Consider the following 27,712-nt stretch of genomic DNA (forward strand, 5'->3'; position numbering starts at 1 on the left):
CGTGTTTGATGGTAAGTTTTATATTGTTTTATGTGAATTTTAGGATAGATAGCTATTTCTACAGTTTAATGATGAATAAAGGTATAATGTTTTTTATGAATTTGGTAATGTTTTTTATATTTAACGAATAAAATAAGGTGGACGCGAATTACTACATCGAATTTTACAAAACTTCCACTTTGCGTCCACAATGGACGCGAACTAAAACTATCCTCTATACTAATAAACCAAATTGCGTCCACTGTTTTCGTTAAATACTTGCTTATAAAAAATAATTAAAACATGGGTACTGTTTAATATATTAAGATTAAACAGTAAATTTTTAAATTTTTTTGTTATTTTAAATTAAAAATCAACATTATCATCATTTAAAATTCACTTTAAAAAAATAAAAATAATTTTTCTCAACATTGGTTTAAGTAACTTAAAATTAGGCAATTAATTTTGCAACTTGAAAAATAAACAGTAATCAGTTCTGTTAATTTTACCCTAAAATCAGGGGGAAAGACCCGCGTTGATTATAGTAAGTTTTTGGGCATATTAAATTAACAAAACAATATAACAATTTTGTCTAAACATACAACTAAAAGAATTGTTGAGTCAATAAATTATCAGACAAGGCATATTCTTTGAATATTTTTTTTATCGATTTATTCTTCTCTCGAATATCATTTAATGCTTTCTTTAAGTCTTCTTCTGTGTATGTTGTCTTTTCCTTCTTTTTTCCTGTATCCGAAGAACTTATCTTAAATGAAATTACTTAATATATTAAGATTAAACAGTACATTTTTTTTATTAAGATATATACGTGGTTATAATTAAATTATATTTTAATTTTTCTATTAAGGTATATATATATATATACGTGGTTATAATTAAATTATAATTAAATATTTAAATTATAATTTAATTATAACCACGTATACAATATATCTTAATAAAAAAAATTACTGTTTAATCTTATTTTAAGTTACTTAAACCAATGTTGAGAAGAATTATTTTTATTTTTTAAAGTGAATTTTAAATGATGATAATGTTGACTTTTAATAATTAAGTTTATTGTTAAATAAAGAAATTGATCTAATACAATCTTTCTTTATTAATTCTTTAAAAAATCACCCCTATATTCCTTTTCTAAGCTACTGGACGCGAACTGGACCATGGGTGGACGCGAATTGGATTTTGTGGACGCAAACTGGGTAAAACGCCTAATTTTGAGGTTTATCGATTTAAATAGAAAACGTAAGATATTTCTAATACAACTGAAAGTTAATCTTAAAATAGAGTATATAAGGAATACATTACACAAATTTGACATGGAAATGAGTGCTGGAGCATTTTTATTATCGCCGTCAAACTTGCCAACTGCACTAAATGGTCGCCAACAGGCGAAATGACCCTATTCAACCATCACCAACTCTCAATACCGTTCAAAGAAACTCCGAGGGGAAAATGCTAATACGCCGCTTCTTGCTTCTTACCAAACAAAATCACTTCGCGACCCCAAATTTCGCACTTTCAATGGGCAATTTCGCTCGCCCCCCTTCCAATAAGCCCCGCCTCTTTCTTCCCCTCGACTCTAGTAGTAGTTTCGGAGCGCCAGTGACGTACGCGCACCGTACGCGTAACGCTGCGAGATGGACGCGCCCGACGACCGGTATTACGGCAGCCAGACGCCGGACCGCTCCGACACGAACAGCCCGCGCTCGCAAATGAGTAGTCCGAACTCCAACTCATCGATAAACGTGACAGACCAATCCATATCGCTTTCGCAACACCAACAGAACTTAGAGACACTAAACAGAATGGGGATGTTTTTCCACGCGCAACAAATGCATTTGAATCAGAGTTTTGATGCTGTGAAATCTAGGTTAGGCTTGACACAAGTGCCTACAAGTGTTAACCCAGGGCCAAGGCATACGATAGACGCTATATTAGGACTGAACGGCCAGAGGCAAGTTACTAGAGTGCAGAGTGAGTTTGAGCAAAGGAGAGAAGAGAGGGAGTGTGAGACTGTGCCCGTGTCACCTGGAGCCGTCGAAAGTGCGGGTAGGTGGATCTTTTTTTCTATAAACTATGTAACTACATAAGTGAGAGATTTTTTAGAGCAAAGACTAGAATCAAGCCTTTATCTTATGTCAGTAAACTGACGACGTGGAATAGTTTCCTAGACTAAATGAATTAATTCTATAGACTAAGTAAGATTACCCATATAACCATTTTTGGGAACATAACGTAACCGTTTCGACACTTAGTGTCGACACTGATCTATCTCGAAACATAATCTCGTCGACGTTCCGTGTTAGCGCCGTCGCTGCAACTAAAAATGGGGAAGATCTCGACACAATAAACAAGTAACATTTGGTTTCTAATTTACGTCGCCGTGTCGTAACATTGTTACCATATTTTAACCAGAGTTCGCACTAATCATTCAATCATTCGTTCGTTCGATCAATTTCGTTGGCTCGTGCGTGAGTGACACGACGAAATGATAAATATACAAGAAATCCCATAATGACGGTTTACTTACCTTGAGTTGATGAACTCAATGTAAGTAAACAAAGTTTTAGTTTTCATTAATTAATTTGGTTTATAATGCTCAAATCTTATTGGGAAAAAAAGTTTACTGTGTAATTTCGTTGAATATGTTGATATTTCCAACGCGCCACTGTAATATCATGTTTTAATAATTCTGGCGAAAGAAAAACTTTTGTTAAATAAAATAAAAATATAAAATGATGCACATCGAGTGCTCAAAAGCTGCCATTTAAATACAATATCAAATGTTTTAATCCTAATACAAATTATTTTAGCAAGATTTACTCATAAAATTGATAAATAATGAACTATGAAAAAACATTTTTGATGTTTGTTATGAAAAATATGCTCGTCGCAACTAGTCACAAAGTTACGATAATGTGTCGACACGTGTCGACATGTTACGGTAACTTGTTGCAAAATTACTAGATTTTTAAGATGGTTTCTCTTAACATTTGGTTACAGTGTTTTCCAAAGTTTTTATCAGATGCCCTTTTGCATTGTTCTAACCAAAGAAGGCTCATTAGAATTAATATCGCTTGTACTAATTACCTACTTGGGTTAAAGACGAAGACGTCTTGTTTTGGCCGAGAAAAAGAAAAAACAACGATTTGGAGCTCGAAAATTGAAACTTTGGCACTAGGGACTATAGGTACCACTAAGCTCCTCGGTACGAAATTCCGTATTGTTTTCCTGTAAATGGCCTAGAAAAGAATAAGTTTTAAGTTCAATAAAATGGGTATCCGTCAATTTGCCCTACCAACAATGCAACATTATGAAAAAAATATTATTATAATAAAAAAAAACTTGTGTGCGAGTACAATTAGGTACTTTAGATATTTTGGGACGTACTTATTTCTTTAACTCTTCTGTAAAAAGTTGAAGTCCATCGGAGTTTACGTAAGGTTTTTGGTTGTTTACTCATTTTAAATTTCATTAAATGGTTGATAACGGCAGAAAACATAGACAGTTTGAGAATAACTGGCTCTCGTCATGTTTTTATATATGCCAGTTAGTGTTAAGGGGTTCTGGAACATCGACTACACCATGTTACTACCCAGTTACAACACAATTGTGTCAACATTGCACACTGGTTACAAACCAAACGCAAAGTTTCTAAAATGTGTGGTTACAACTTAAGCTGTAAAATATCGAAACAGCGACCACACAAAGTTACTGAATCTAGTTTCCGTCACATTTTTACTGAACCGTTACAACACATAAAAGCTAATCCCTACACAGTCACGTTGTGTCGTACCTGTTACGAAACTGTTGCGACTTGTTACATCTTTATCATATCTGCGACCAAAAATGGTTGTATGGGTAAGGTGATGGAATAGGATTTATGATAACGCCGTTTTTACTCGTCTTTTAACTGTCCCGCAATGTTGATCTCTTGTAAATTCAGATGCATTACAATTACTTATCTATTTAACTTTTCTATGGGTAGGTACTGAAGTTTTATTATGATTTATTGGAACATAATTAACGGCAAAAACGGCTAAACTTTAAAACACTCTTTCAAAATAATCTGATAAGTATCCTCCTCTTATGCCTATTAATGTTCTTTACTTGGTTTCTTCTGCAGCATCATCATCATTATACCTACTTAATAACTGCCTAGGTATTTCTATCCGCCCCTAAACTTAAGCTTTTCTTTTTATTTACTGTATTTTTACCTAGGTGAAAATATAGTAACAACTACACGCTTACTTAAGTACTTAATTGAAATGATAACGAATAAGAGTTTTAATTTACGAATAAGACATTTAATTTAAAAAAAAAACAACTTCAACTTGAAGACACACCATTAAATCAATCAATTAAAAATTAAAAGATTTTCCAAAAAAAAACAAAGATACAGACAACAAAAGCAACGACGCTAAGCATTGCATTGCGAATAGGCGTTGCATAATAAGCGCCGCCCGGTGAACATCACCCGCCCGCCGCAGCCGCCGACGGGTTAACTGTTGTCTCTTTGGTGGAGAAAATCTGAAGAAATCATTATGTTTTCTTTTGGCTTGATTAAAGAGGAATTATGGTTACTATGTAATGCGTTTAATCAAATTATTTTTTTTAAAAAGAACAAGATTTTATGAGGTAGAAAAAAAGCTTGAAAGTAAAACTGGTACACTTATTTTTTCTAGTGCCAAATGTCGTATAGTAAAATATTATATCTACGTTATTTATTTATTTGTAGCTACTTATTTAAGATGTTAGCTGCTAGCTTTTATTTAAATACAATAAATCGTAATTAAAAATAATATAAGTACCTACCTGTATGTAAGTGCCTAGCCTATACAGAACTATGTAATTTTTTACATTTACTAAGCATATACCTATTAGGTTTGAGAATATTCATACAGTTAGGTACACTCGCATCTTTTCTGCTAATTACCTAGTAGTCAATGCAAAACAAGGTACTTAACTATTTCATCTAAAAAATAAGAGCGATAATTTTTAAATAATTTCTACTCTAAATTGGCGGTTGTTTTTCGTAAAATTAGTAGTTACGTACCAGGTTGTGGCAGTGGCCATAAGCGAACACTGACACAGAATACCTTTTTTCAAATCATAATGACCACTAAAAATCAACGGCTGTTTTTTTGGTAGTTACCACATTATGGCGGTGACCAAAGGCGACCACTGACATTGCCATACATATTGTATGACCAGCACACACACACAAATGTACCTAATGGTAAATATTCGTACAACGGACTGACTGAACATGACACAGGTAAATAAAAGGACTAGTCTACTTTTTATGGTTCCATACCCAAAATATTCGGTATTAGATATGCTCTCCGTCCGTCCGTCCGTCATTAAGCTATGTGTCATAAACGTGATAACCAGATAGCTGAAATTTTTACAGATAATCTATTTCTTTTGCCTCTGTAACAAAAATGCCAGCTAAAAACTAGGATATACCTTATAAATACTTTAGGGAGTAAAGAACCCTTAGCGCGCGAGTCCGACTCGCACTTGGCTGGTTTTTAAACTTTTATCATTAAATGTAGACATCAAACTACTGTAGGTTTGTTTAACCACAATGTTAATTAAGTGGACATCATTATGAATGGTTGTGACCTAGTTTTTTCAGAGAATAGTTGTCTGGGTTGTAAACCTAAGCTGTAAAATTTTAGGGTCTTCAACCACACGTTTGCTTCAAATCCAGCACATAGCAAGTCCTGTTTTGAAAAGAGTGTCTTTGGAGTTTCTTGCCAGTTTTTCTCCATAAGACCCACTTCTTGGCACTTAGCTAAAGATGTTTCTTAAGAACCTATAATAGGTCTACTCTGACTTTGGCGTTTTTGAAAAAAACGTTTTGACTATGAACAAGGGGCTTAACAGACATGCGTAATTTGAGGAAAGCTACAATTTCATAAACCATCCGTCCGTCGTGTTTTCTGCTATCAATTGCCGCATTCAAAGCTGCTCAGTAAGACCTGAACGCTCAAGGCCTAAACTACCATAGACGAAGATATAAAGAAGAAAGAGACAACCAATGAAAACATTAAATGATCTTCAGAGAGACTGTACCTATGTACGGCTAAAAAGAATGGTACTGAGTGGTAGTGAACTGAAGTCAGACAAAGAATTACCTATAGCAAAAGAAAACCACAAATCAAAATTGGAAGAAGAGCAAAGATGATACCTAATTCACGATACTATTGAAAGCTACAATTCTCCAAACCCAAATCTAAGAACAAAAAATGCAAGAACACTAAATTAATAACGGTTCTCAATGCAAGAACATTTCACAAGCGGATACGAAGGCAATAGTTATCGTTGATCGAATATTGATAGGTCTGCAGTTTGTACAAACATTAGTAGTTTCACAATAATAACTATGGAGTGTGGCGTTGACGCGTGGTTTCCGGTGCATTAAGAGAAAATTATTTTTTTATTGGAACATTAATGAAATTAGTATGATGAAATCTGCCTAGTTATGGAGTATTGAAGTGGCTTTTAAGATGCTCCGTTTCTGCTTAGTTATGGGGCATTGAAATGCCTTTTGGGATTTTTTTATGCGGATCATAAGATGGCTTCGTCACTCTTTTAAATTAATTTGTTTTTAAAAGAAAAGTGGAATAAAGTGGTCTTTTTGGGTTTAGTTAGATACTTTCTGTCATCGATATAAGAATCGTTCTTTACTTAAAAGACAATCGTTTTGAAAACCATCCCGCCAAAAGAAGAATAAGAAAGTACAGTACTGATGTCTTTTGATTCATCATTGGCCACAGAGCATCTTGGTCAGATGATTGTGGCAGTGCTTGTCTATGCGGTTATTAGTACCGCAAGCACTTTCTTTTATGACAATGGCTGCGCGACACTTCTTGCCGCATTTGTCGCGGGTCGTCCACGGGAGCAGCGTTATTGATGCCAAGCATATTAATATTAAGAATAAATAAGATTTTCTGCTTAATGTAGTCGAGCCAGGCTTCGTCATATTTTACAGTTCCAGTGAGCAGGTTGCGTCTCCATGAGAGCCTTTCTTTTGATTAAGGTGACACTTATACCCATAGAGCGTTCAAGGAAACAAACTTCAGCTTCATGATATTTTTCAATCAACTTCAAGACAGTCAACAAACTAGTAGACAGCTTAATTTGTGTTGTACCGTGTAACACTTACAACAGTTTACAATAAGAGCACAGATATAAAGTGTTTAGTGGAGATACGATCTTATACGTCACTGATCGTTACAAGGTGCATTAGTGAGCTACTGTCAGGCGCTTATATAGGCTGTTGTGTTTGAGATAAGTGTCTTTTATTTAATTACCTTTGAGAGAATTCGTTTGATGAATAATATCATCCTTACTTAAGTTAAAATATGGTAGGTGTAAAATTCCGTAATGTACCTTGCATAGATTTAGTAGTTCTAGAAATCCGAAGAATTTTGGAATGAACTTTAAAATTTTGATTGATCTGAATTTTATAGTTATTATGTCCTATGCAGCTAGACATCACATAATGAGGTCGCATCCTCAACCGTAGTTATTGTATAGTTGACAGATATGGCTAATTGTTTAAAAAAATGTAATGTGATTTTGGAACTGCCGCTTTATTTTTATAGGCTTATTTTAATTGACTCGTCAGTACTTATTACATTCTGTGGGATTTTTTTGAAAACCAGAGATGAAATGTGGCATAAACAACACACCATAATATATATGCATTACGTATGTACATAGTAATAAACTTATCAATAAAATAACCGTGTTTTCAACGGATTAACACGAAACTAAAAATCTTTAATCACAGCATCCACCGATGTAACCAGTCCATTAGTCGAGAAGATCTAACGCAGATAACGTCGGGTGCTCATACTAGTTTCAAGATACGCTCACTAACTTAAATGTTACATAAGTAACTTGATAATTTTATATTGATTTGAAATTAATTATTGAAGCTTTGCCACCTGTTTTAAGTTATTTACATGACACTCAAGCGCAATATATTTATATAGATAAGTAAATCGTTTAAGCACAGACAGACAGCTAGGTGAAGTAAATTTAATTTGATTGGTTGACTCCAATGATGCCTTATGTTTCTTGCATCTTATATTGAAAGTATCTCTGTAAAACAGATCTTGAGAGTTCAAGGGCCTATACGGCTAATTACAAACAATCAGTTATAATTTTTCATCTTATTTTTATAATTAGCCGTTTTTTTTTACCCAAAATGATAAATAATAATGAAATATATAATGACAGACCTATCTAGCAACACTCTATAACACAACATTCAACTGAATTCCTCTTTATTTAAATGTTAGATAGAATCATTAACAGAAAAAAAATATTGTAATAACATTTATTTTGTGACATCTCTATTGCGCAATAAGCTCTGAATAACACACAAACGTTTATTTCTATAAATCGAATAAAATTAAAAACCTATACCCCTGACTCAGCACAAATTCGAATCACCAAAACTAAGCTCGCCTTTGCACCAACATGTAAGGTCAAACAATAATTTAATAGAAAAGGAATGCTTGTTACCAATAAACTGAGAAACCACACACTACAAACTTTTAGTCGGCCAATAGTTGACACTATGGTAAGCATTTTTTTTATTATTGACAGCCTTATATTAGCTTAACTTGTAACTGTGTATGTAAGAAAATCTTGGAATCTTCATTTGACCCACTTCCCGGCCTTCGATTAGGATGAAATTTCGCTCTGCGTTCTGAGTTCAGATGACAATACCTGACTAGCTAAGAAACGCTACAAAAAGGCATGTTTTTTTTTTAACTATTTATCAAAGTTTCCAGTCGGTCTGATACTTTCTAAATATCTATGTCGGTCTAATCTTTGCAATGTGCGTACCATCATTCATCTTCAAACTGATTTATGAGCCCAAACCAACTATCGGCCGACTAAAAGTTTGCCGTGTGCTGGTAGAAAAGCTTAGAAATAAAAATTAACGAGGTCACGAATACTCGGCTACTATAATTTGTGTGAAATTATTAATTAGCTAATCGAGTTAGTGCGTTATCGCGTAATCAGTAGCGTGGTCACTACGGCATAATAAGGGCTTAAGATTTTTTGTGTAAGAAACTTAAGCTTGTTATATGTTTGAGTGGTTATAATTAAGGTGGATATAATTAAGTTTCTGAAAATTCAGTCCAGTTTATTGATTTTGCAGAAAAAGCAACGGAAGATCATAAAATCAAATCTAGTCAATCCGTTTCTATGCCCTTGTTTGCTTGCACGCGCTGAACTCAGAAGCCACAGGACCGATAAAAAACACTGTTTAATTAGCAATTGGAACCCATAAAAATACAGAAGCTAAATAATAATATTATAAAAACACGAAGAATCAACAGGAACAGCGGCCATTTGCACAAGATTTTTTGAGCACCACGTGGACAACAAAACTTTGCGCTGCAGAAATAACGTTACCTTATTAAGTGTTTTCAAAAATGAGTGCTCAAACAACATTCCAGCACAACAAAAAAGAGTTTTAACCACCCCATCAAAAACCTAAATAACTACGGGATAGGAAATTGCACATCAATAAGCACCATGCCTAGGAGCCATTAATTGTGATCGAATGATCGTTTAGCGTTGCGGTCACCACTCGGCAGGGGGACATAATCGAATATTGGCTCGTAATACCGATTGCAAATCGATTGTGAGCCACACAATCGGGTTCTCGTAATCGAACGGTTCTGATGAAGCTTTCATTGGTCCGTAACTAAGCTCGTTTCGTTATTGCTGTGTGTTTAAATATTGGGCGTTCATTTGTTTTGGATACATACACAGGTACGTATAGGTATGGTATGAACATTTTCGCACATAGATAGATGCATTCTGGCTAGGATTTTGTAAGGGGAGGTTTATTCTGTAGATGATGATGATGATGGAAGAAAATTACATATTGCGCCGACTCCAAGTAAAATTTGGGAACAGGGCATGAAAAAGAAGAAGAAGAAGATGTTCTGTATGTAATGTTCTGTAGAGTGGAGTTCTGTATAAAAGTGGATATGACTAGAAAGAATGTTACTTGGGAGATGACAGATAGAAAAATATGGAAGTTGAAAACACGCTGCGCCGACCCCAAATAAAATTAGGATAAGGGCAGGAGAATGATGATGAGGTGTATTCTGTAGATAGTATTTTATTTTGATCTCATATTTAGGTTTCTATGGAACGAAGAATGCATAAGATGACGTTTCTATGTGGGAAATAAACTGCAATAATCATTTTCCTAATTATTACTCGGATGGTCTCATACCTATTTATAATTGAATGATAAATAAATACTTACTTACGCTCATTAGCGGGATTTTAAAACACTGGGTTCACGAAGCCTTCACTCTAGGTGCATAAAATAATAATTTTCAATTATAATTTTGAAAGTATCAATTAAAATCACTTGCTCATTACGCTTAACGTTTCACTTAAATTGTCAGTTGTGTGTCAAAAAGATAAACTTAACGAACGTGGAACAAAAAAAAATTACAAATTAATTGATATTTATAATTAGCGTTAATAAGTGAACGTTAAGTACTCTGGCAGTTCCGTATGAAAATAACCTTTTAATTCTGAAAATCATTAAGTATAAGTCAATTATATTATGATTTTATTAAGAGCAACAGAGGTGTTTTGCTCACGAAAGTAAAGAAAAAGATATGCTAAGATTTTGTATAAGTATCTTTTTGTGTGTATTATTTATTTTTTGTAGCAAATAAGTAGTTTAAGGCTGTATGTATGATGTAATGAAAATAAAAAAATATTATAATATCTGGTGAGCAAAAAATAATAATATATGCGAAGCCATATTTATTCCATTCTAGTTCTGTACCTACATATAATACAATAGTATTCCTGTCTTATTCTGCATCTTTTTAAACAATAGCATATTAACTCTTGAAACCTGAAATCAACTGAATGATGAGTGAAATAATGTTAGCTATCAAAGTTACTACCAATATTAATTTGATTTCTCTCTCAATCTCAAGCTTCCAAAGACAAATTATTAATTCAATAATGAATCCATTTAAAAAAATATTAGTACCAAGAAGAGCTTTAAATACGAACACGGCAAATCTGACACATGATTAGGGTTACCACATTAAAAAAACAACGAGACAACCCATTATAGACGATAATGCTCGCGAGTGTTGCCAGATTATCGATAATTATTACCAAAAGGAAAAAAAATAAGTTTCAGATCGTATCGTGATAAGTGTAAAATGTCTTAATGCGTTGCCCACAATATTTTTATTTGTTTGTATATGGCTTGTAATCTGGTATCGTAATCTAAATGTGACACAACGCTATCTCTTTCGTTCGACGTTGAATCCAATAGGAGTGACAGAGACAGAGATGCCGTTTTGACTTTTGATCGCTCAATCTACCTCTACAGGGATGTTTTGTCTGCTTCGCTCTTGATTTCTTAATCGTGTTCGAAACTGACAGGCGACGCATTAAATATTTGTGGCGCTATCTTATTTTTATAATGGGCCCTGTAAATACGGGAGTCAGTTGGACCGAAACTGTTCAATTCCAGAGTGCGTTCAATAAAATAACGTAAGATTATAAAGTTAAGCAACGCTTGGCGCGGTCGGTACGTGGATGGGAGATCATCGTGTCATAACGAGGTCTACCGTTCGAAAAGCACGATAAACCGTAGATCCCGGCTGTCATTTGAACATCTTTGGCTGTCGTTTCGGGTAGTCAGAAAGTCTCACAACCAGTCTTACCAAGGAGTACCAATTGGGTTGTCCGTGTAACTGGTTTGTAGAGGTCAGAAAGACAGTCGCTCCTTTTAAAACACTTGAAGATACAGCAGGTTCCAGTGAGAATGAAAGCCGACACAAACATAGTTGGGAAAAGGCTAAGCAAATCATGTTCAATAAAACAACGTTTTATCAATGACACGAAATTCTGAGTACGCGTATTAAATAACCACCCCAGTGGGCCACTCAATCACTCAACGCGGACAAAATAATGGAAGTGATAAATGCAGAGTTTCCGCATACAATTACCCGTGTAGTTTCCCTCGGTGGAACTTGATTTCCAGCACGTTAAATTCTGTTGCTGTATGAATATTTTAGCAACTTTCAAATCGGATAAGAAATTACTTTGGGTTGAATTAGTGTTGCAACGTTGTGTTTGTTTTTACGGTAACTAAGCTTTTGTTTCTGGTTAATTCATATTTTCTTTAATTGAACGTGATGCGTCGATTATCTAACACTGTTGTTTACCTTAACGACCTGAAATAAAATAACAAGTATTATGATGATTAGCTCATATTTCATAAGCGACTTATACTTTTTTGCTCAAGCTTACAGTTGAATAGATTTTAATTTTTGGTTCGAAAATCTCTAAAGAAACGTTAGGGTCTATCCACTAAATGCATATTAACATACCTAAATTGAAATATTTTTTTTTTTCGTTTTATTGAAAATCTATTTTAAAATAACTTTTTACAATAACTTAATAATAAATATATATACAACATACAACTAACTTATTACCTAATACACTTACTATAAATAAAAATATTTAAAAAATTGCTATTAAAATATTGAAAAAAATAAATTCATTACATAGTCATGTTTTAAAAGGCAGAAATAATCGGCGTATAGGAACGCCTTGGTTTGCAGATCATGCGATACGCGATGATATACGATACAAGTTGTGTTCATATTTATTGTCTGCAGAGAATTGCTTTTAGCCCACTGTGCGATTACAGCGCCTATATATCGCGTTTAGAAATATAAAGTCGATCATTAACGTTTCTTTTGTGATACATTTTAACTGACTTCAAAAAAGGAGGTCTCAGTTTGACCTGTCTTATGTATGCGATTTTCAGAATAGTATTTCATATACCTACTTGTGAAACTCCATAATTAAGATCTAAAAGAGATCGAGAAGTAAATTAGTAATTTAGAAATGACATCTACAGAATACTTACCTACTCATTTAACCAAACTGCATTATTTATTAATTTTCAAACAAGTCTAATAAATAATTTTGTCCACCAAGTGTAAGCACTTAGCACCCTACGCTTACTATATTTGAATATGATTGCATTATCAGCAAGACACGGCTGGCATTAGCATACGCAAGCTCAAATTGTTTCGTTTGATTTATTATGGCGTTCCCTTGTTAACTCGTTCGTAATTGTGGGTAGACTGTACAGGCAGGATGTGAACAAGAATTTCTGTTTGTTTTGATAGCACGAATGGTTATTAGTTGCTTTAGTAAGGAAAGCTATAGCTACATATAAGGAAATACAGAGTAAGGTGAAGTTTCGATGGATGCATAGAAAATTGATTCGACTTCTATACATATAGCATTCATTCATTGTAAGAAGTTGCTTAGGTCCTGTCATGGACAATAATACTCATAATTTTTGTATTTGAATTTAACGTGGTAATTATGAAGTCATTAAAACTGTCTGTGAATAAACTTCAGAACTTTGGTTTGGTCTGAGACCTAACATAAGAGGTAGGAACATATTTTATGCCGTACCGTTGACAATAATGAGCCCAACTTCCGTAAAAAGAATACCATCATCCTTCTATTTATCTTTATTTAATTAGTTTTTGATATCTTTTATCATCGATGATGCTATTACTGGTCATAAACCTCCATCTCACAATTTTTATAATCCTCTAATTCTCCATTTCCAATTACAGGCGAGGGATCCTGCAACAGCAACGACGGCTACAGCCAAAGAACGCCCACAGACGACAAGTCTCCCCCCGGCAGTGATGATGAGTCCACCCGCCCAGGATCCGCAGCCGACAACAAGAAGAAACATCGGAGGAACAGGACTACCTTCACGACATACCAGCTGCATGAACTGGAGAGAGCGTTCGAGAAGAGCCACTACCCTGATGTGTATTCTAGAGAGGAGTTGGCTATGAAGGTTAATCTGCCTGAAGTTAGGGTGCAGGTTAGTAACTTTTTTGTTATTCTTCCATTAATGACATATGTGAAGTTAACGCTGTCTCTATGTCCCGTTTCTACGCCAAAGCTTCTGAACCGATTTAGAATGAAATCTGCAGGTATATTGAAAGTATATAACCTGAACGAGGAATTAGGATACTATTACCAGTAAGTCTCTTGGGCGCGAGGAATAGCCAGTTGACTATACTTATCTCGTCCCGTACATGATGCAGAGTCACTTTGTGCCCAGGGTAACCCTTGAATCATCAGCCGAACAATGTCACCTGTGGGTCTATCGAGTATGAACATATCTACTTATCTCACGTGTAATGTAAATACGGATTGACACTGGCAATCAAATTCAACATTGATTAATTTTTCTCCCATCTTTGTGTCGTCATTTCTAACATTAACTCAGTCTTTTCATCAAGTTCCGAAAGCGCAATAAAATTGGCTAAATGAAAATTTCTTTTATATTAAGTGAAATAAGTACACTTCGCAAACATTGAGTGAAGAGCCCTACGGGGAAGGGTAAAGGGGCAATAATGAACCCAAGGGGCTTATGCCACTCAATCCCCTTTGGCTTTGCAGGCCGAACATATGTCAAGCGTATTGATGCTCCACCATATTGCCTTGACCCACCCCGCCAACCTCGACGAACAAAAACTAATGCATTACACCAAACGTTACCAATTCCGGAGATCTTATTAAACTGGTCGTCTCTTAATTGCTTTCTTATGCTTTGCCAAACGGTTGCGTGTTCAAACGATAATGGTCTTTATTACCTTGAATCAGAGTCTTTGGGTTAGCATTAGTAAGTTTGTTGAGCATCAATTTGCCAAATAATGTGGTTGTGAACTAATCTGACACTCGGTTTTCAATATCGGATAAGCTGATTTTAATAGTGTGTAATAAAAATGTCATGCTCTTTGTTGACGGGATCACTTCTTGTTCATTTGTTGGATCGAATGTTATGTTTGCATTCGAGATTATTATGTCATGGTTTAATCTTGGGTATGACAACTGTCTCATAGTTTTGCATTCATCTGCTTACCTGCTGTATTTTGTCTAATATTAGCAGCTTCTGATTCTGGCTCCATCAGTATGATGCCTTTTGAATACCACTCTGCAAAGATCAGTTTAGACGACTTACTCATTAATTCAGAGGACACATCTATAACTGGTATTTTCTAGAGTCTACACGAGATAATTACGAAGCTATATCCAAATCTGAATTAGGTATTGTAAGAGCTGATACATCCAAAATTTTCACTTTTAAACCTAAAATCTTCAACAATTTAAGACCTGCTCTTCCAAACGTATTCAACGAAACCCCTGCTGATATTTTTCGATCGACATGAGATCGAAAATAGTGTCGTGTAATCGTAGTGTCGCCTACTACGTCTGGTGCGGAAGCGGCCGGTAATTCGCTTAAACTAGCGCCCAGACACCGACACCCAACGTTAGTGTTGCTTCATTCGTATATGCTCATGTACCTACAGTTCGTGTATTATGAATTAGGATCTTATCGCTCAGGAGTTAATAAGTGTCGCTACTTTTTAAGTCATGTGAGATGGTGAGAATCAGACAGATCTATACATATAATAAATCTGTAGAAAAGTAATTTTTGTACATTGAAGAAATTGACAAGAAAAATAGCCAGCATGTTAAAGGATAACTAACAGAACCCATTTCCATCATTTTTGTCATTTTTGTCTGTTTGTCTGTTTGTTCGTTCGGGATTCACGTAAAATCTACGAATTCAATGCAGACAATGCTTATATACAAAAATTCTACGTAACTTGGGGTATTACTTAGTTTTTGTTTCATCGAAATCGATTCACTCTATCAAAAGATATGATTAATTTTGTGAATTCAAGATGTAAAATATTACGACAAGCAATCTGTTCGTCAAAACTGAGCATTTGAATGTTGTACTTATATTAGTTGATCGGCCTATTATTAACCTTTACACAGAAAATCACACCTTCATAAGTAACTTCGGAAGAAAAAAAAAATATGAAAATTTTGTTTAGCCAAGGTTAAAGTAGCTCCATCTGTGGTAATCTGTGTTAAATAAAATACATAAAATTTGTCAAAGGAGCGAGGTGGTAAATGACAATTAATTACCATACATTCTTTATAGAGGATTATTATTTCAACAGATGGAGTATTTTCCTGTGTATTTTCCGTAATTCACCATATTTTAACACGTAGTGTAATTTTTCGATAGACATTTCAATAGTGTTTGTCAGTTTGCCGTGCCACATCAAAATCGTGCCACATTATGTCAAAAATGATGACTTTAGTGGAACAAATAATCATCATTTAAACTTACAGATGGAGTTCATATCAGGATTTTTTCATAAACATAGTTTAGCTTATCTTCCACTAATGTGGTGGCCTTAAAACAAATTACTTTCAGTGAGTAGTATTAAGTAGACCTTAATTATTTTTTCTGATGCAAAATATGTAAACTTAATCCTAGAAGAAATGAGGATCTATCTCTCGCAAGCGCTGCTAAGCGTGAGGTAGGTAATGTAGGATTCTGTAGCTTTAAGAACAAGCCCAGATACAAAGTGCAGATAAGAAATGGGAGCTTTCTCGATTTAATACCATACACACGTAAAATGCTTTATGCGTCTGAAAACGTACAAATTACGCGCCGCATACCAGAGACATGCTTACTTTCAACTTCTGATCGCAAATACACTGTTCACGATTACGAACAGTCTCAGTAAGACCCGAGCCAAGTCTAAAAACACCTTTATATAAAACTACGTTTGATGTCATTTAATCACAAAGACAGAATCGTTCTCTGTTGCAAATCCTATCCACCTATATCCTATCCTAATCCAGAATGCATTGCAGGTGTGCATTGCACAAAAACCAATGGTATCCTATTCGAGAAGTCAAAAGAGTTGACCTGCCAACGTCAGCTTCTGCGCTAAGCAAGTGTTCTTAATAGTACCATCAGAATTACATTCATCGTTGAATGAGGTGAATAAATTTTCAGAAACCACAATAACAGTAGGAGCCAAAGCGTATTATCGCTTCATAGAGCTCTGATTGGCCCCAGGTGACCAAGTCAGGTCTGATTTGTTCGTTCATCAGATCTTTGAAAGTGTTTCGGTGGATACTACTGTCGTCCTGTTTACGTGTGACACAAAATATGGTATATAAACGTCCTCCGCAAGAGCGAAATTTTCCCGGTGTGCGGCAGTGACGCACAGTATACAACACTTATGTTTCTTTTGATTTGCTGGCTCCACCAAGAAATGACAAATTGCGAGCGTACATTTTTAAAATCTCGAGCGCCGCGTGCTCGCCGCGAGCGCGTCGCTTGCACGCTTCACACATGCCGCAGGGCAACAAAACGCGACGTTCACGCAGCGCGCTCGCGACGCCCGCGCTACTCACACGCCCGAGGATCACGCACGCCTAATGTCGCACGCCTAATTTTCTGTCACACAGCCACACACACACACACGTGCGTTTTTTGTCTGCACAGAAAATCCCCAAGTCATACAAGTGTTTCTCCCCAGTAGTGAAACTATCCTACCCTATGCGCCTGCTGATGATGATGACTCATTTTATCATCCATCCAGCTATTCCCCAACTATGTTGGTGTTGGCTTCCAGTTATAGAATCTTTTTGAGTACCAATATTTTGCTTGGATCGACTACCTATCTACCTATCTTCAATCCAGTCAACTACACAAGACGATATCCCTGGTAAGACTGACAGACTTTCTGGCTTCTGATTAGTCGCAGCAGCTGCAGAAAATGTACAAATGACAGCTTTGTCAGACTCAAAGCATATAGACATAGATTATAGCTGTTTCCTGTGAAAATTACTTACGTAATAATTTTCCAAATTGGCTGACTAGATCCAGAGATTTCCACAACGTCACAAACTTTACTTCTTTTGTTTAGATAAATGGTCACATCCACAACACAACCTTGATCAATGAATCTATGCGACTGCTAAGTGCTAATCCTAATTATACTGTCACGTGAAAGAATGCACCTACGGGATAAGTAGTATTTTGACTATTCTATATTGCCCACGCAGACGAAGTTGCGGGCAACAGCTAGTCTTTAATATTATGGTAATAAATGTATGTACAACGTTGAAGAGTTCAAGTTTTAACTGGGTTAAGGAGGTTAGATTCGCTTAAACTAGCGACACCGACCAGACACCGACACCCTCACGTGAGTGTTGCTTCATTCGTAAATGCTAATGTACCTACAGTTCGGGTATTATGAATTCAGGATCTTAGGGTTGGTGTTGATAATTGAGTCGACTTATCAACGGAGATGGGATGGTAAGAGCAGATGCTAGTATAATGGCTAGTCTGTACTAATACTATTAATGCAACTCTGTCTGTCTTTCATGCCAAAACTACAGAACAAATGTTTGGAAGTTACACAGATGATCTAACTAGACAGCTTGAGAAAGGACATATATTATATTTTATACGGTTGGCGAAAGCTATTTATTAGCAAAAATTCTTTCACTTGGTGGTACGAAAATCCATATGTAGGAGACCTCGTGAATGTCTCAACCAAGCAGACTTAACTGATGAAAGTCTAACCCACAGAGTTTTTCTGTATCCCACAACAAAACACAAAGGGTTACAGTTACAATGTATTCCTTCAACAGTATGGGGAGAACAATAATAAAGTATTGTCTACTGGAAAATTCCCTAATTTAAACGTCCACGGTAGACGAGAAGTAATTATTGTGTTTTTAACAAACTCTCTTATGTTAGAGGTAATACTGAAGGGTTCCTGATAGATACTTTAATAGAAGTCCACTATGAAACTGGATTCGAGATGATGATGGATATTGCCTGTCTGAGATTTTATACCCAAATGGTTGAAAAACCAATGTGTTTGCTGCTGTTAGGATTATTTGATACTCAATTCAATAGTTGAATTGAATTTTCATTATGGATTTTTCTGATTTTACATGAAATATTTTCGAGATGGCAGATTTTGCAACATAACAGTATTAAAATATAAATATAAACTCGAATTAAGTAGATCTTCATTTCAAAGGCTGTACACTTCTACAGCGTCACAAAAAGTAACACAATAATTAAAAAAAAAAAACGTTACATATTACAAGCACACGCATTGTCAAATGTACACCCATTAAAGTAACTCTTAACAATTGTAGGTACTTACCTTATCATAATCTTATCAGATATCCTTCACAAATTCATTCTATCCTTTAAAAGTCAGTCACATATAAACACTTCTATATTGTCACCCACCAATTTACTTAGACCTCTCAAAACTAGCTACCACTTCAAACTCAGAGTTCTATCAACACTGGCCAATTTTCAATTGACCTATCATAGGTACTGACAAATGTAAGTTGGTCTCTGCTAAAGTTGAAGTGGTTGGGACTGAGGGCTCAAGTGAAATTGGATGACAAACAAAAGAGGAACGCATTAAGCGTCAAATAGACAACAATGAGAATGCGATGGTAATCGAATTCGTTGATCGTGGTAGGGTGACTAGGATTTTGTCAATTGAAATTTTGCTCACTGCAATAGAAAAATAATGTTTTTTTTTACGAGTTTGAGACTGTAATGTATGCTATATATTTCAGCGATAAATAGCGTAAACAAATTGTACTTACTTAGTTCATTCGGTATTGTTAAAGTATTTACCAATATTCTGTCATTGGTCTCATTCTAGAATTTATTCTTTGTCATCATCAGCCTTTTTATCGTCCCACTGCTGGGCTGCGGCCTCCTCTCACACGGAGAAGGATTGAGCGTTATTCACCACGCTTGCTCAATACGGTTTGATAATTTAAACACGAATTATCTTCAACGGAATTCTTTAATATATATACCTACTATGCCTTAACATAAATAGAATAATCAAACAAACAATAATACAAAAAAAACCCTCACATTTTTCTCCATGGGTATTTCACTGCAATTTTCCACAGTTTTCGCGGCACTACCCAATGTGCAGTCATTAAGTGCCCCAAACATCTCAATAGCTTGTCACTTATCGCTGTCACGCTTCAGCGGCGACAAAATGTGCTAATAAACGTTTTTGTACCTAACACCCCTATCTTACCCCTTGGACAACACCTCACGGAAAAATCAACCTAAGAATTAAGCTAGCAAGGTTCCATTTCCAGTGTTGAGTATCCTCATACACACTTCACGCAACTATCAACTGTAGAGTGAAAGAAATATGGTCTAATTTCGAGTATTGTAGGGTTTTTTCGTTAAAGGGTCTCGAAAATAAGTTTTATAATGTTTGTTTAGTGTAGCGTTTTGTTTTGTGCGAATTTTTAAGTGCTGTTTATGTAAAATAGTTTCCTTTTATTTTTAAGTACACTTTTGTATTTTTTCAGTTTATTTCATTGTGTTTTTTTTTCAGTTTATTATTATATTTGTGTCTTTTTGATTTTAACTTACACTGTTTTTATTTTTCCAAGTCTCAAAACTGAAATAAGAAAATGATTTGAATTTTTACACCGTTTTACGTTTCCCAAAATCTCGTGGAAGAGAAGAGAAAAGAGAAGAGAAAAGAAAATAATCGCATATTTTCAACATAAAACGACACACACATCACAAAAAAAAAATTCAAAAAGGAAAATTACTTACACTAATAGATTGAGGTGTTAATTGTTCCCAGCTGTTAAGAAACCCGTTATTTTCTACCGTAGCAATAATTGCTGTTTCGCTTACAAGAAAGGGTTCAAGCGAGTCATTAGCAGTTTTTGTAACGTCACCTCGTTAACTGTTCGAAGTCTAGCTTCCGACAGTAATAGTAATTATTTTTGTTGATTCATTAAGTGAGTCGTGACAAGAGATACCTACTAATACCTAGTAACTCTAAATTAAAAAGAAAGTTCCCCAAGATATTGTTCACGAACTGGTTTGGTCTAGTTTTGAGTTAAGCTTAAATGCTACTGATTACTAAAACTTGAGAGGCTTCAAGTCTAGACTGAATTGGATACTTCTAGAAAAGAATGCTGCAGTCGAGAAAAGGGTTAAACAACTGCCTATTATCAGTAAAATAAAATAATAAGAAGAGTAGGTAATAAAATCTGGAATACCTATAATATAAAAACCTAAGTTCAACAGAAGAAAAGCATTACTAATTAGAAACACATTGCCTCTTGCCACCCACGAATTGCAAAAAGGAAACTTTATAAGTTTCATGATTTCTCAGATTTTTTTATTAAAAAAAAAACAGGTAATCAATAAAATAAATCAACGATTAAGTTACACAAAGTTTCTTAATAACTCCAATAAAATGGCTCTACTATTAATATGGTTAACTAAACGCAATTTTCACGGTCATAATCGCATAGCGATAATCCCGTGACCAATCCCGGAAAAAATCGCGGGATTATGGTCGCCCTACGCGTCTCGTGTAAACGTATGCAGCTGTGGTTCCGTATGTATGTGCCCGTATTGTTCAATGTATGAGGTAAGCACATAGGTAATAGTCCTAAACTCTCTTTATGTGGTCGGTAAAGGTGTAGAAAAATAGAAAAGGCTAACATATTAAACCTATTTTTGGAGTGGGGTTTTCAAATGACACAGATATAATTACAATCTCAAAAGTTATTTAGGTAACATAATAGTTGACCCTAATAAATTGAAAAATCCTCATGAAAAGTAAAATAAAAATTACAAACACAGATTACAAGATCATCCGTATTACCACAAAATTCAGCAACTAAATTGTCTATAGCAGAGCAACTACAATATTAATTTTTGATATCATCATCCTCCTGCCCTTATGCTAAATGTATTTGGGGTCAGCGCAGCATGTTTTCTCCGTCCATACTCTTCTATCTGCCGTCATCTCACAAGTAACATTCTTTCTTACCATATCGGCTTTCACACCATCCTTTGTTTCTAGTTTTGTCAAAAGTCATTGAGCATTTTGGGCTTCAAAATGGTTTGAAATGTTACTTATAGAGATTCTGCAACTGACGAGCCCTAAGATATGAGCTCATGAACCGTGGCTTCCTATGTAATAGATCCTCAAACTGGTTTTTAAGACATTACTGATGATTTTGAACAGATTCTAACGCTACTACCTCCCAAAAAGCTTCATAAACACGTCGATATAAGCGAGACGATAATGAGTTAACAGTGTAGACTGGCATCGGATTAGCACGGAACGCCCTACACGATCCTGTTAGTGCGCAATTAATAACTATTATAACTTAATCCCACATGAGCTAGCCGACTCGTGAAGAAGCTTAGGTACGAGTAGAGAAGACACTGAAGGAAAATTCACTGAAATTTTGGAGTATATGGGCATTTGAGATTGTTATTTTTGTATGAAAACATCCCACCAAACAAAGGTAGAACTGAATGATGTTTTTGAAGTACAGCTTCTTCTAGCTGAGCTCTCATAATATTGCCAGAAGAAGAAGAAGCATCTTTGAAATCAAATGCAATCGTAGAGTCTGCAATACTTTGCAGACTTTTCTGTTAATGTCAATTTAACATTTATTTCATGCATTTTGTAGTTCAGTTTAAACAATTTGTAAATGTATAATTCTCCTTACAAAAATCATGATCTTCCCAGTTAATTATATCTAATTACATAAGAACTATAATTATTAAGATCAAACAAAGTCTTTGGTCCTTTGACCCTTAAGGACCAAAAACTCACACTGCTATGCCGAGCGTTGCAAAATTATAGAGCAGGATATAAATTTTGTAAATACGTATACCGTCGTATCTTTGTTTTAAGTCGCATTTTAGTCCATGGCAAGGTCTATTCCTCGCCATTCCTTGGTCTGTAGCTCGTGTAATTCAGTTATCGCGCGCCGACGCGGTTTTAACCTAACTTGAGCCCAACACGAACGAACACTCGATACATTACTGACTAAACGCTTAACTAAATTATCGTTCAAGATCCATTGCTGTGTTTAGGATGAAGTTTAGCGGTATCTATGAGATGACGTGTAGTATGTGTATTAGTACAATGTTTTTGAATAGATTTGACTTATGTTTTTTTAGATATGAAATTGTCATTTGTTGCAACACTGCCTATATCTCTCTACTTGATTTCACTTTATAGCTCAATCGGGTCGGTTGATTTGCTTGATACATAACTTGTTTACCATGTAATATTAATTTATTGCTCTGTAGTGATGTACAAGTATCCTAGTTGAAATATTATAGTTTCTTTCGTGTCATCCATCTTCTTGATTCTTATCACACATAGAAAACATTGACTACTACTTTTTGTCACATGCATATTGGCCGTTTAAGATTATTTTATCTCTATAATCTAGTGTATTAAACATTGTTTTTCTTTGCCATTACAATCAATAGCCAAAAACACACAATTTTCTTCAATATGCATATCTCCTTCACGAATTTAAATAAGATTACCTACCAGGGCCACATAAGTCGCGTGGGACCGGCAGCGTGCCGACAATTTGTTCAGAAGCACGGGAAATTGTGTTTATTTCGATCACATCATTTACTGGCGTTTCTTTTCATTTGATCCCTTGTGCTCTGCCCCTTGCTTCCCTTGGTTTCTTAACATCGTTTTCGACGATTATTTTATATGGATCTATTATTGTTATTGTAACATTCGAAGAGCTATATTTCGTTATCATAACTACATATTTCAGTAAAATTAACATCAATCTATGTTTGTCACTGTTTGTAATATCTGAAAGCATTAGTTGACTCCTAGTCCACTCTGATTCATTCACACTATTTTGTTACATTATGTGCATGCTTATTTATAAATCTAATTATTTCATTCGGTACCTACTTTTGTTTTTACTTTTTGAGTCATAGATAGGTCTGTACTACTCTGGCGTTATACCGCTTTGTATAGCTAATTATAATTCTTCTAGACCAATTTACAATTCATACTTCACAGGCCCTAACTTCACGTGTAATATTTGACCTCCAAAAAAAACTTCCTTTCAGCTTATTAGTGAATTAATATCTGACGTGTATTATGAACCCCTAATAAAATAGTTGAACCCAGTTCAATAGCTGACGAAGGCAATCATAACTCTTATACTATTGTTCGATAATAATTTGATTAAAATTTGACAGCTCCATCCTGTTTTGAAAAAAACCTTTTAAATAGCAGGAAACAACTAAATAAGGGTAATTCAATTACAGCTTATAATATAACAGCCATTTTATCTTGAGCTATGGGTCCTACTTCTTATTTAAGAATGGTAGGTCTAGTTATATTGGTAAGTTCACAAAGAAGAAATATTAAAGAATAATGCATTGAATGGTTAATAGTAGGTTCCGTACGTATCATGTCGGTGTAGATTACGCGAACGGCCGGCGGAACTCTAAACTTGATATTTCCGTTCAGTTTGCAAGCTTTTATTTGGTGTATGTCCTTGTCTTGATATTAAATTCTGCTAAGATTGATATCGTTTTCTTAATATAATTTGGTTAACGCACCTGTTGGCTTATTATTCAGCCGAGTTATGGTCAATTTATTTATTAATTCTATATTGGTAAGTGCCTACGGTCAAATCTGAATCAAAAGTGATTATTTCACCATTTACACCAACTTTAGGCAAGCATTGAAGGCAATTTTAAGCTTAAATGAATTCGTAGTCAACTATAATATTATTGCAAGAGTAAGTGCGATGAAGGAGGCCCTTAAAATCAAGAGCATCTTTTCAATTCCAATAAAAAACAGCACTCAACTAAACTAAAACACAACAAACAAAAGATTGTCAAACATCATGATTAGCTCCGCACAATACGACCATCTGCTTTGACGGCAACAATGCAAGTGTCTTATTTTCGCGCCATTAGCGTGTCGACGCCATTTTGTTGTCACCAACAATGGCGGCTTGCGCAAGCGCACAAGCGGATTATCCGTCCAATTTGCCAAACAATTCAATACAAATACTACTTTCATTTCAATTGAAAACTTTACAATTCGGCTTCGAGTGGCGGGCCGTTGAAAGATTCATCAGCAAACTTTTATCGAACTGGAAACCAGCAATATCCACCCCTATTTCTTTCTCCTTAAGGTTTATCGCGACTGTTTTGTCTAACTTAGCATTGCGCAAGTGATATTTGAGACCGTCACTGAGACTTGGGATTTCTTTTGAAACTCAGAAGTATTAAGTTCTCGGGACCTTTGTAAGGGATCAGGATTATAGTATTGGCTAATTTTGTGTAAGATATTCTTGAGACGGTGCTTTTGACTTGCTTTACTGAGAATTTGTAAGCTGTAGGCGTTAAAAACTTAATCTTAAAGATAGTCAATGAAGTCGCTTCATTTAGACTTGTAACGAGTTTTAAGATCTGTGAGGATGTTTTAGGAAATTGCTTTGTAGGATCCCAAATGGCTCCGAAATTAAGACCTTTAACTGTAACGTCTAGAAACTTCGAGGAAATTCCAAGAAATTCTACTATCTTCCCACGTTTGTAATCTACATAATTAAAGTCTCATTAGCCGTACCTAATTCTAATTTCTCACCTACAAAATAATTAACAGCCGGCCAGAGCGCCTGCGTCAACGAACGGCACAAATCATCTCTTAATTACATAATTACTTCAATTAAGACAAAGCTCAAGAATTAATTACAATTCGCCACTCAAGCGAGGGCATTAATGGAGTCTAATAAGAATAAGTCAACGAGAGATTCTGCAAACTTAACGTGCCCGCCGACTTGGCTTAACGCAATTTGAAAAGTTGCTTATATAACACGCAACAAGCGAAAATCAACCTAATTGCGTGTACAATAGAGTTCTTATTTGACAGGCAGAAAAAGCGGCGGTTATAACGTTTAGCGGGAATGGCCACAGCTGACAAATAGTAAATTAACCTTTTAGCCAGACAAGCATGGCGGAGGTTCGCTTAGTGCGAAATTTAATTAATCTTAAGGAGAAAAGTTTTGTTTTTACTTCTTTATGACTTCATATGCTTTAGTAAGTGTTTCGAATTTCTGAAAACGAATCGGTTCATTCGAATAATGTAAATCCTGATAACTGGATGGCTCATAGATTCTAAGACCGTTAAATATTCAGCCAGGTTTTCCAGTCTTCAAGTGATCGAATCACTTAAGGGTATTCCAATTAAAACTAGATTTCTCGATAACAGTGCCTTATCCGTTTTTGAGTCATGACGAGCCTGTACCTTTTATTTACTTTCAGACCTAATCATGTTTTCACATGGTTGAGGAGAATAATATTATGACTGAACTTCTAGCACAGAGATAACCTACATTAGGTCATGCGAATGCAAAATGCAAAACAGAGTATAGATAACTAAACAGCCATAACTAACATTAATTAACAACTAACAATCTTGCACCTAAGAATAACCACCCATCTAGCTCCTGTAAATAAAACCTTACCATAACGAGAGCCGTCTCCACTCAGCGCGCAGGTCGTCACAATAAATTAATTAACGCGGGCTTGGCGGCGCGAACGATTTGTCCGTTTATATGCCGCCTATATAAACCTGTAAATAGAATATTGCTGTACCTTTTATATATGGATATTTTATGGTATAAATAGTTAATTATAATCGCCACGTTTCCTATGAGAGTTTACACACGAAAACTATCAAGGTATATTTTGGTCCTTCCAGATTCAGAAACACCGTTTTGGGAATCAAATGTCGTCCACCAATGCAATCGTCAAGTTAAACTTTCAAACTAAATAGCACTTACTGAATTTAGGTGTGGGTTATATACAAGCAATTAGTTTTTACTTCCAATGTTATTGAATCTTCTAGTTTACTAACAAGATTCAAAAGCATTCTAGTAATATCAGTTCCCTGTGAACTAAATCGGGCATAACACAAAACTACAGAAATTAATTCCCTTAAATACCCTCTTGTAACCTTACACTGCTTGTAAACAGTGTTCTGTCAGATTGGCCATAGGGTGGGCGGTGTGCCACGCGTCAGACATGCGTCAGTCACGCGTCAGCCACGTGGCCGCCACCGCCACGCTAATGACAACAATGATACTCTGTTATTTGACGTCACTGGGATCAACTGTTGTAGAAGTTAGCATATGCTAAATAACAAAGATTAGTAGTAAAACTTTTTTTTAAGCCTCCATCTAGGAACTAATTTACCCTTCATACGTATCTTTATTAATGTTTACTTTCTTTATCTTATGCGAGAATTACATTTAATATAGGTACTTACTTAAGCTCCAACTGATACTTAAACTACAAGCTATGACTATGCTAACTATTTTAGCATTTTCATTTTAAAATGCTAGATAAACAATTATTGAACTGAAATGCATCAAACAGGTTTTTTTTTTAAACTACATTACCGTTTGAAAAGTATATATTTTTCATCATCAATTTAAGAGCCCAGCTCTTATCGGTGTAGCTCCTTCCATTTACGCCTATCTAGCGCCAACTCCTGAATTTCCTTATAATAATATGTTACAACATTCATATATTTTTACTATCCACATTTTCAACTCTCATAGGCCTGAAAACCGTGCCCGTTCCCGATTCAGGCCTTAAATATTATAAACCATATCACCCATATAATTCAACTAATGCAAAAATAATTAACTCCATCCAAAATTCTTCCTCTAGGGTAAAAGTACCAATTTACGTCCATGTTACTGCAACCCCATCCATTGGCATTGTATCCCATTGTATTCTATTGTATTTGTATTGTATTTAGTTAGGGACCTAATAGCTAGTTGTGAATGCGGTGAGAACGAACTGACACAATGAAAGTTACGCTTCAATGGTAATGTCGTCACGTTTTGCGAT

The 27,712-nt window shown here is 35.2% G+C and overlaps 1 protein-coding gene across 1 annotated transcript in view; it reads left to right on the forward strand.

Moving 5' to 3' along the window:
- The first annotated feature begins 1,623 nt into the window (after positions 1-1,623).
- The window catches only part of LOC110378044 (retinal homeobox protein Rx1), a 38,137-nt gene continuing 12,048 nt past the window's right edge, over positions 1,624-27,712 (forward strand). Inside the window, exons 1-2 of the mRNA XM_021337127.3 lie at positions 1,624-2,049; positions 13,698-13,957. Coding sequence (XP_021192802.1) covers positions 1,638-2,049; positions 13,698-13,957 — 672 coding nt within the window. The 5' untranslated portion in view covers positions 1,624-1,637. The remainder of the gene's footprint in view (positions 2,050-13,697; positions 13,958-27,712) is intronic.

The sequence above is a fragment of the Helicoverpa armigera genome, chromosome 24, assembly GCF_030705265.1.
Source record: "Helicoverpa armigera isolate CAAS_96S chromosome 24, ASM3070526v1, whole genome shotgun sequence".
Lineage (NCBI taxonomy): Eukaryota > Metazoa > Arthropoda > Insecta > Lepidoptera > Noctuidae > Helicoverpa > Helicoverpa armigera.